Source organism: Salvelinus namaycush, chromosome 1 (genome assembly GCF_016432855.1).
Source record: "Salvelinus namaycush isolate Seneca chromosome 1, SaNama_1.0, whole genome shotgun sequence".
Classification (NCBI taxonomy): domain Eukaryota; kingdom Metazoa; phylum Chordata; class Actinopteri; order Salmoniformes; family Salmonidae; genus Salvelinus; species Salvelinus namaycush.
Genome location: NC_052307.1, coordinates 29,610,445 through 29,619,236, shown reverse-complemented (window position 1 = coordinate 29,619,236; position 8,792 = coordinate 29,610,445). Strand labels below are relative to the sequence as shown.

Sequence of the window (8,792 nt, the reverse complement as noted above, 5' to 3'; positions counted from 1 at the left end):
CAGGTGCTGTTTCTTTGTCTCATTTTCTACCGTAGAGATTCACAGTGATGAAGATATTTACAGGAAAACCTAAATAACAACCATACATAGGCCATACAAATAGCCTACCATCTGTTGTAGTTTATCCAGCTATAAAATAGCTCACAGGGCAGACTGTAGCCTACAATGACAGACGCATAGTGTCATATTTAGGCTAACAGGGCTGCGGTTTTATAAGACTACTGATAGCATGTGTGTGTGTGTGTGTGTGTGTGTGTGTGTGTGTGTAGCAGATTGAGAGGTGCCAGATGGTAGGGAGTTCCTCACATTCACTAACTTTGAGCTTTTACTACACTGCCATGGCAACACCTTACTACATTACCATAGCATAGCAACATGGCAAGTTCCACAAATCATCTGTGATGGAGTAAACACTTCAAGATTCATTAGAATACTCACGTGTGTGTGTGTGTGTGTGTGTGTGTGTGTGTGTGTGTGTGTGTGTGTGTGTGTGTGTGTGTGTGTGTGTGTGTGTGTGTGTGTGTGTGTGTGTGTGTGTGCCTCACCAGAGAGGCTGTGTGGATCAGTTTTTTTCAGGCCCAGGAGTATGCCTAACCCAGTAACCTTTCTCTCCCTCTACCTCCAGAGTGCCAGGGTGTGTGTTGGGGGTCACAGAAAGGTCGTTGCCATGGGGAAGGACTACTATAAGACGCTGGGTATCCCTAAGGGTTCTAACGAGGAGGAGATCAAGAAGGCATATCGCCGCATGGCACTGAGGTTCCACCCAGACAAGAACACAGACGCCAACGCAGAGGACAAGTTCAAAGAGATCGCTGAGGCCTACGAAGTTCTGAGTGACCCCAAGAAGAGGGTCATCTATGACCAGCTAGGGGAGGAGGGTAAGAGAAAGAGAGGGTGCTCAGTATTATGAGAGTGCTGTCGGTGTGATTATATAACTGTCATGAAGTCATTTATCGTTATGTGTGTGTGTGTGTGAGAGAGAGAGAACACTGAGCAGACTCCTTTCTTTATTTAGCTATCCCCCTTACCTCACCCTTCCACCTCTACCCTCTGACAGTCTGACTGTGTGTTCTCTCCTGTCTGACCAGGTCTTTCCACAGTGTGTTTGCGTCTCTCAGATAGGCCTGAATCCATGCGGAGGCGCAGATAAGAATAGCAGTGAGGTGGTGTGTGTGTGTGTGTTTAGCTGTGGGTAGTCTTATCTGTTTCTGTAGCAGCAAGGCTCTTGCTAGACCACTGCCCCCCCCCCCCCCCCCACCCCCACCGGATCCCGTGGGAACTCTCTCACCCACGTGGGTTCGCTCTGACTGCTACTCATGCCTCCAGGGCCTCCGCTCCTCAAACTCCCTCCTACCTGCTGTAAACAAATCTCTAAAACTATTTAACTCTCTCCTTTCTCTACGGAAGGGGAATTAGGCTACGTGTGTGTGTGTGTGTGTGTGTGTGTGTGTGTGTGTGTGTGTGTGTGTGTGTGTGTGTGTGTGTGTGTGTGTGTGTGTGTGTGTGTGTGTGTGTGTGTGTGTGTGTGTGTGTGTGTGTGTGTGTGTACTCACAGCCCTCTCTCTCTCCCTCTCGGTCAGGTCTGAAGGCAGGGGGCAGTAGTGGTCAGTCTGGGGTTCCTGGTGGGTCGTACCACTACACCTTCCACGGGGACCCCCATGCCACCTTCGCCTCCTTTTTCGGCGGTTCCAACCCCTTCGATATGTTCTTCGGACCGCACCGCAACCACCACAACCGCTCCAACGGCGTCCACTCCAAGGTCCCCAACGACCATGACATGGAAACAGACTTGGATAAGGAAGACCCCTTCGCCTCTTTCACACACTTCGGCTTCCCCGGGGGGGTCAACGGCTTCCCTGGCCATGGCGGGGGCAGGAGGAGGGGGGTGCAGTCGGAGCGTTTGGGGGGGTCCAGGAGGCAGCAGGACCCCCCAGTCGTCCACGAGCTGAAGGTGTCTCTGGAGGAGATCTTCCATGGTTGCACCAAGCGGATGAAGATCACCAGGAGGAGGCTGAACCCTGATGGCAGGAGCAGCCGGACGGAGGACAAGATCCTGAACATCGTGATAAAGAGGGGATGGAAGGAGGGCACCAAGATCACCTTCCCTAAGGAGGGGGACGAGACCCCAGAGAACATTCCTGCAGACATCGCCTTTGTGCTCAGAGACAAAGGACACGCCCACTTTAGGAGGGACGGCGCCAATATCATCTACACAGGCAATATCAGTCTGAAGGAGGTAGGAGCTGTCTGTCTGTAGCTCTGTCTTTCTGTCGGTCTGTCTGTCGCTCTGTCTTTCTCACACAGCCTTTGTCTCCACAAATACCTTATTACAAAACTAGCAGCCTGTGACAAAGTGCTCTTTTACTTTCTTTCTCTCTCCTTCTATCCACAAATACCCTACAGAACACTCACATAGAACTGGAGGCCTGTGGTATTAACCTGTTCAGACAAGATTTGAAATGTTTTACTCTACAGGAGACTCAAACTCTATCTGCCTCTAGGTTTTCACAAGGGTGTGTTTGTTAAGTTAATATTATTTTAGTAAGTGGAGATGTTCTAATGAATAGCATCAAAAGTCACATCTCTCTCTCCTACTCTCTCTCTCTCCTACTCTCTCTCCTACTCTCTATATCTCACTCTTTCCTACTCTCTCTGACTCAGAGCCCCGGGCACCTCTAACAGCAGTACACTGGTGTTCATGTTTCTAGCACTAGGCTGTGGGCAGTGGTGGAAGATGTGTGTGTGTGTGCAGTTAAACATTGGTACTCCACCTAAAAGAGTCTGTCCCTCTGAGTACATGACCTTGTTCAACACATCCCTCCAGTCTATCTGTGAAGTGAGCTGAGCTCTGGGTGGGCAGACTGAGTGCTTTGCAGAATGTCTCTCTGCCGCTGCAGTGTGAGTGAGCACGGGGGAATGTATTGTCCCTGTGTGACAGGCCCACTCACACTCTGCCCTGTCCTGCCTCATATGTCTTCCTTTATGATAGCTCTTTTAATGAGCACCACAATCGTTATGGTACTCACCATGTAGTGCAAAAACACACAATAAAGGATTTATACACTTAGACAGCTCTCTTTCTCTTTTATACAGAGAGAGAGAGAGACACACACACAGACAGACAGACAGACAGACAGACAGACAGACAGACAGACAGACATACAGACAGACAGACAGACAGACAGACAGACAGACAGACAGACAGACAGACAGACAGACAGACAGACAGACAGACAGACAGACAGACAGAGAGAGACACACACACACACAGATAGAGAGAGACACACACACAGAGATAGAGAGAGACAGAGAGAGAGCTATAGACAGAGATAGAGAGAGAGAGAGACACAGAGAGAGAGAGAGAGAGAGAGAGAGAGAGAGAGAGAAAGACTGAGAGAATCAGAGAGAGAGAGACAGACAGAGACACAGAGAGACAGAGACACAGAGAGAGAGAGAGCAAAAGAGAGAGAGCAAGAGAGAGAGGATTGTGGTGTGAGGGTGGTACTCTGACAGACAGTTCATTTAATTACACCTCTATTCCTGTGTGGTCACAAGCTCAGCTGTGACCAGCCTGTGAAATGAAACACTCTTTTATAGTTCCAATATAGCTGCCATTTATCTTCTGCCTAAATTAATGGACTGGCAGACCCTAAACAGGAGCTTGTTAAGTACATACTGTATTAATTATACACGTACCGCAGTGCTCAGATAAGCTCATTAACCAGTAGGCCTGTTTTACTGCTGTCATAAACTGTTCTATCTTAATGTCATATACTGCCATAGAAATATATTTTAGTTATGAGATAGTGCACTACTCTTCATGCATTAACTATGTAGGGAGTAGGGTACCATCAGGGACGCAGTTATGAGATAGTGCACTACTCTTCATGCATTAACTATATAGGGAATAGGGTACCATCAGGGACGCAGACCAAGTGCTTGATTCAATCCGTATTGTGGATAAGTTCAGCGCTGTCGAGTGATTGAAACTTAAAGGTCATTTCCGATTAAACCGACATATGCATCGTTTACTGTGAGCGCAGTCTTTGCGCACGCGGGAACATTGCCTCAGCACTGTTGGAGCTAGGAACGCAAGCATTTCTCTACACGCGCAATAACATCTGCTAAATATGTGTATAACCAATAACATTTTTATTTGATTTACATTTCAAACGTGCTATAGTGCTGAACTTCCGCGATACGGATTGAATCAAGCCCCTAATATAACCAGTAAAGACAATAAATGCTCATTTAGATCCAGTGAAGGAGAGAGACCGGAGAGAGACCGGAGAGAGACCTGAGAGAGACCTGAGAGAGACCGGAGAGAGACCGGAGAGAGACCGGAGAGAGACCGGAGAGAGACCTGAGAGAGACCGGAGAGAGACCGGAGAGAGACCGGAGAGAGACCGGAGAGAGACCTGAGAGAGACCTGAGAGAGACCTGAGAGAGACCTGAGAGAGACCTGAGAGAGACCGGAGAGAGACCGGAGAGGGGCGAGGAGGGAGGAAGGGGAGATGTTGAAGGGAGAGAGAGTATTGGGGATTTGGGTAATCTGAACCATTATCTGAAAAATATAGTTTAACTGGAGCTGCCAGGGAGCTCTGCTTCCATCCAACAGGAAGGTATGATTACAGAGGTCTGGCACTGGGCGCTGTTGACGGGCTGGCTGCTTTTATACACTCCGTTAGCTATGCTGGCTGGGTTTTGGCCCTAAAATAGCTGGGTCAGACCCTATGCTAGCTACACTGGCTGGTTTTAGGCCCTCTGTTTTACACAGGCTTTAGGTCTAACAATAACAAGCCCAATGAGAGCTACGTTGCAGAGTGCAGAGCTGAAGGCTCTTTAGTCTGCTAAAGACAATTGTTACCTCTGCATTATGACCATTCTATGACCTCTACCAAGGATGTCTGGAGTCTGGACTTTTATGTCATCACTGGAGCCGGTGGCCTTAACCTGTAACTGCAGGCTTCAAGCCCTGCTGTCTCTCCGGCTGTTCTCTCTAAATCAGGACAGTTTGCCATTCAGCGTCAGTGTGAAAAACAGGAAGGAAGAACACACAAACACAATCATACTTAGAAGGCTATCGCTAACTCTAAGAGGAACTTGACTTCTGATATTACAGAGAAATATGCTATATGCATTGGCAAAGACAACATAGCATGTGATAACTCTTAGGCAATAGTTTCTGGATGCCTTATATTTTGGCGGGTGGCAGGGTTGAGGCGCGGGGGTTAGTAAACACTGGATTAGGCAACTGCTAACTGGGACTGTTGACACCTGATTGGGCAACTTGTAAGCACTAAACTGGAACATACAATTCAAAATAGTTTCATGTTATTGAATTGGGACTGGAAAACTGTAAGCCTACTGCACTTAATCAAAGTTTGAATTTATCAGGAGTGGTATATATTATTCTGGTGCTGCCTTGTCTGAGCTGAGGCTTACATCATTAGACTGGCCTTATGTCAGCTGTCTGTGTGCCTCCAGTGTCATGGCAACTTGTCTAGGGGCTGGATTCAATCCATAGCGCAGAATATAATTTTTGTAGCGCGGTTGAAATGTAAAGGTCATTTTTGATTGAGGCGACATATGCAGCGTTTACCGAGAATGCAGTCACCATGAACGCGGAAACATTGTCTTCAAATTTCAATCATGCTTATCTTCGGCGCTACTGATTCAATCCAGCCCTAGATAGTGTTGGGCGGAGTACTTTAAAAATGTAATGTGTTACTGATTACAGTTACATGGAAAAATAAAGTAATCAGTAACGTAATCCTTTGGATTACTCAAAATGAGTAACGCAATCTTTTGGATTACTTTGGGATTACCAGATATTTTAAAACATAAAAAAAGCTCACCTAATACAGTATTATTTAACTGAGTAACATTAGTATTTCTAAATTGGGGACTATTGTGAGAGCATAAAGATCCTACAACTCATATGTTTGATATGTGAGAGCATAAAGATCCTACAACTCATATGTTTGATCTGTGAGAGCATAAATATCCTACAACTCATATGTTTGATATGTGAGAGCATAAAGATCCTACAACTCATATGTTTGATATGTGAGAGCATAAAGATCCTACAACTCATATGTTTGATATGTGAGAGCATAAATATCCTACAACTCATATGTTTGATATGTAAGAGCATAAAGATCCTACAACTCATATGTTTGATATGTGAGAGCATAAATATCCTACAACTCATATGTTTGATATGTAAGAGCATAAAGATCCTACAACTCATATGTTTGATATGTGAGAGCATAAATATCCTACAACTCATATGTTTGATATGTGAGAGCATAGTCACACGGCTCCATACCAACATTTTCAGTTGTTGGGACCAGCCCATGATATGGTCGCACCAACATTTTGTTGCGGGGTCACGCAGTAGAAAAAACGGGTTGCCTAATCATCTTATTAAGTAATTCAACCTGCTTCATTAAGTACTAGAATTAAATGGTATGATCAATAAATTAATTTGAATGCACAATTCCAGATATTTTTATGATGCACACCCTAAATTGTCACGAATTTTGAGTTTGACAATTAGGCAATTGTTGCTAGTATATAGCAACTGTCAAAATGCAGTCCCAGCATTTGTAGATTTTTTTTGTTCAATAGAGATTAAGTAACTATTTTAGGGCACAAAAATCACAAACAAATTCATTTGGGGCTAATTCCCCAAATGAAGAAGTAGTTAGCTAGATTGCAAACAATAAATCTAGCCTAATATTAGACTACTGATAGTTAGACTACTGATAGTCTGCCGTATTATTTACACCAGTAAATGTAATATATAGGCCTATGTGGTCACCTTGAATGGCCAACGTGAGTGCCCTATGTTCAATAGTAAGAGTTGATAAATAGAATTCAGACCTACAGAACGCTGGGACCCAATTCTCTTCAGTGTTTTTCTGGGATTGTGTCTTGAAATATTGCGCAATCAGAAAGCATTTCTCTACTGCTACGGACAGAGCTCACAACGGAGAAAGAGTGAAAGTGCAACGCAGCAAGCAGGAACTCTATGACGACTGTCTGACCAGAAGGCTAGGTGTAAATGTTTTGCAAGCCTTACCTATTCATTCAACCAGTTTAATACTAAAGAAGCCATCCATCCTTGATGAGAGATCAGCAGAACGATAGAAGCTTTAAGAGCGTGTGAGAAGTCTTGAGGGTGCGCTAAATGAAAGTGGGCAAATACTGGCAAAGTTTTACAAATGTTGCCTCTTGAGATTAGATGAAGTAATCCCAAATGCAATCAGTTGTTTTTAAGAATGCAAGTATAATCAGATTATTCATTTTTGTAATTAATCCAAGCTGATTAGTTACTTTGTTTTTGTATTCTGATTACTCAGTTACTACCCAACCCTGGCCCTAGGTTAGGGTTGGAGTTTAGTATGGTGTGCTGCCTGCTCTGGGTAGGAGTTGCAGATCTAGGATCAGTTTACTTTTACTTAATTGTAGGGTGCAAAACAGACCTAAGATCAGTGGACACCCAGGTTTCAGTCTCTCTCTCTCTCTCTCTCTCTCTCTCTCTCTCTCTCTCTCTCTCTCTCTCTCTCTCTCTCTCTCTCTCTCTCTCTCTCTGTGTGTGTGTGTGTGTGTGTGTGTGTGTGTGTGTGTGTGTGTGTGTGTGTGTGTGTGTGTGTGTGTGTGTGTGTGTGTGTGTGTGTGTGTGTGTGTGTGTGACCACGACCTCAGCTTATTCGGTCTTACTTCATTAGCTGTAGAAATGAGATCACACTCTAAAATTAGCCTCCTGTGCACTCTACAACCCCCCAACTATCAACCCTACACACACAAGCACACACACACACTGGGGTTTTCCAAGTTCGGGAAACTTGTTTTAGTGTCAGAGAGGGAGTGATCCATTGTAGATGATGATGTCATTCTGTTCCACTCTGAGCGCCAAGTCATGTTCTCTAATGTTCTCCAGTTGAACCTGTGTTCTAGACTGCTAAACTGGAACAGATACTAGTTTACTACGTCCATAGCTCCCGAAACACACGTTTTCACCTATCCTTAATCACTGAATTAATTAACAACTAACAACATATGATTTTGTCATCATTGGGTGTGAGTAGAACAACTATGTGCAACGTCAAGAGGAACAGATTGAGAATCACTGTTGTAATGAAGCAGTCATATAGTAAACATGCTTGTGTCATATGATACAGTAGTAAACCCTCTCATATCCCCCTCCCCCAGGCGCTGTGTGGCTGTACGGTGAACATTCCCACCCTGGATAACCGCGTCATCCCGCTATCCTGCCATGAGGTCATCAAGCCGGGGATGGTAAAGCGGCTGAGGGGGGAGGGCCTGCCCCTCCCTAAGAGCCCCACTCAGCGCGGCGACCTCATCGTAGAGTTCACGGTTCGCTTCCCAGACAGGATCCCTCCCCAGTCCAGAGAGATCATCAGACAACACCTACCCCAGTCTTAGGACAACACACCACCCCCCCAGACTCATTACGCCCCCTACACTCCTCCCTTCCCCAACCCCCCAGACTCATTACCCCCCCCCCCCCACTCCTCCCTTCCCCACCCCCCCAGACTCATTACCCCCCCTACACTCCTCCCTTCCCCAACCCCCCAGACTCATTACCCCCCCCCACACTCCTCCCTTCCCCACCCCCCCAGACTCATTACCCCCCCTACACTCCTCCCTTCCCCAACCCCCCAGACTCATTACCCCCCCCCCACACTCCTCCCTTCCCCAACCCCCCAGACTCATTACCCCCCCTACACTCCTCCCTTCCCCAACCCCCCAGACTCATTACA

At 46.1% G+C, this 8,792-nt stretch overlaps 1 protein-coding gene across 2 annotated transcripts in view; it reads left to right on the top strand.

Annotated features, from left to right (window-relative positions):
• Window positions 1–8,526, top strand: part of LOC120029344 (dnaJ homolog subfamily B member 5-like) — a 9,710-nt gene extending 1,184 nt beyond the window's left edge. For both annotated transcript variants that reach the window (XM_038974605.1, XM_038974667.1), the window contains exons 2-4: window positions 626–878; window positions 1,581–2,236; window positions 8,221–8,526. In XM_038974605.1, coding sequence (XP_038830533.1) covers window positions 668–878; window positions 1,581–2,236; window positions 8,221–8,454 — 1,101 coding nt within the window. In that variant the 5' untranslated portion in view covers window positions 626–667 and the 3' untranslated portion in view covers window positions 8,455–8,526. The remainder of the gene's footprint in view (window positions 1–625; window positions 879–1,580; window positions 2,237–8,220) is intronic.
• Window positions 8,527–8,792: the final 266 nt, after the last annotated feature.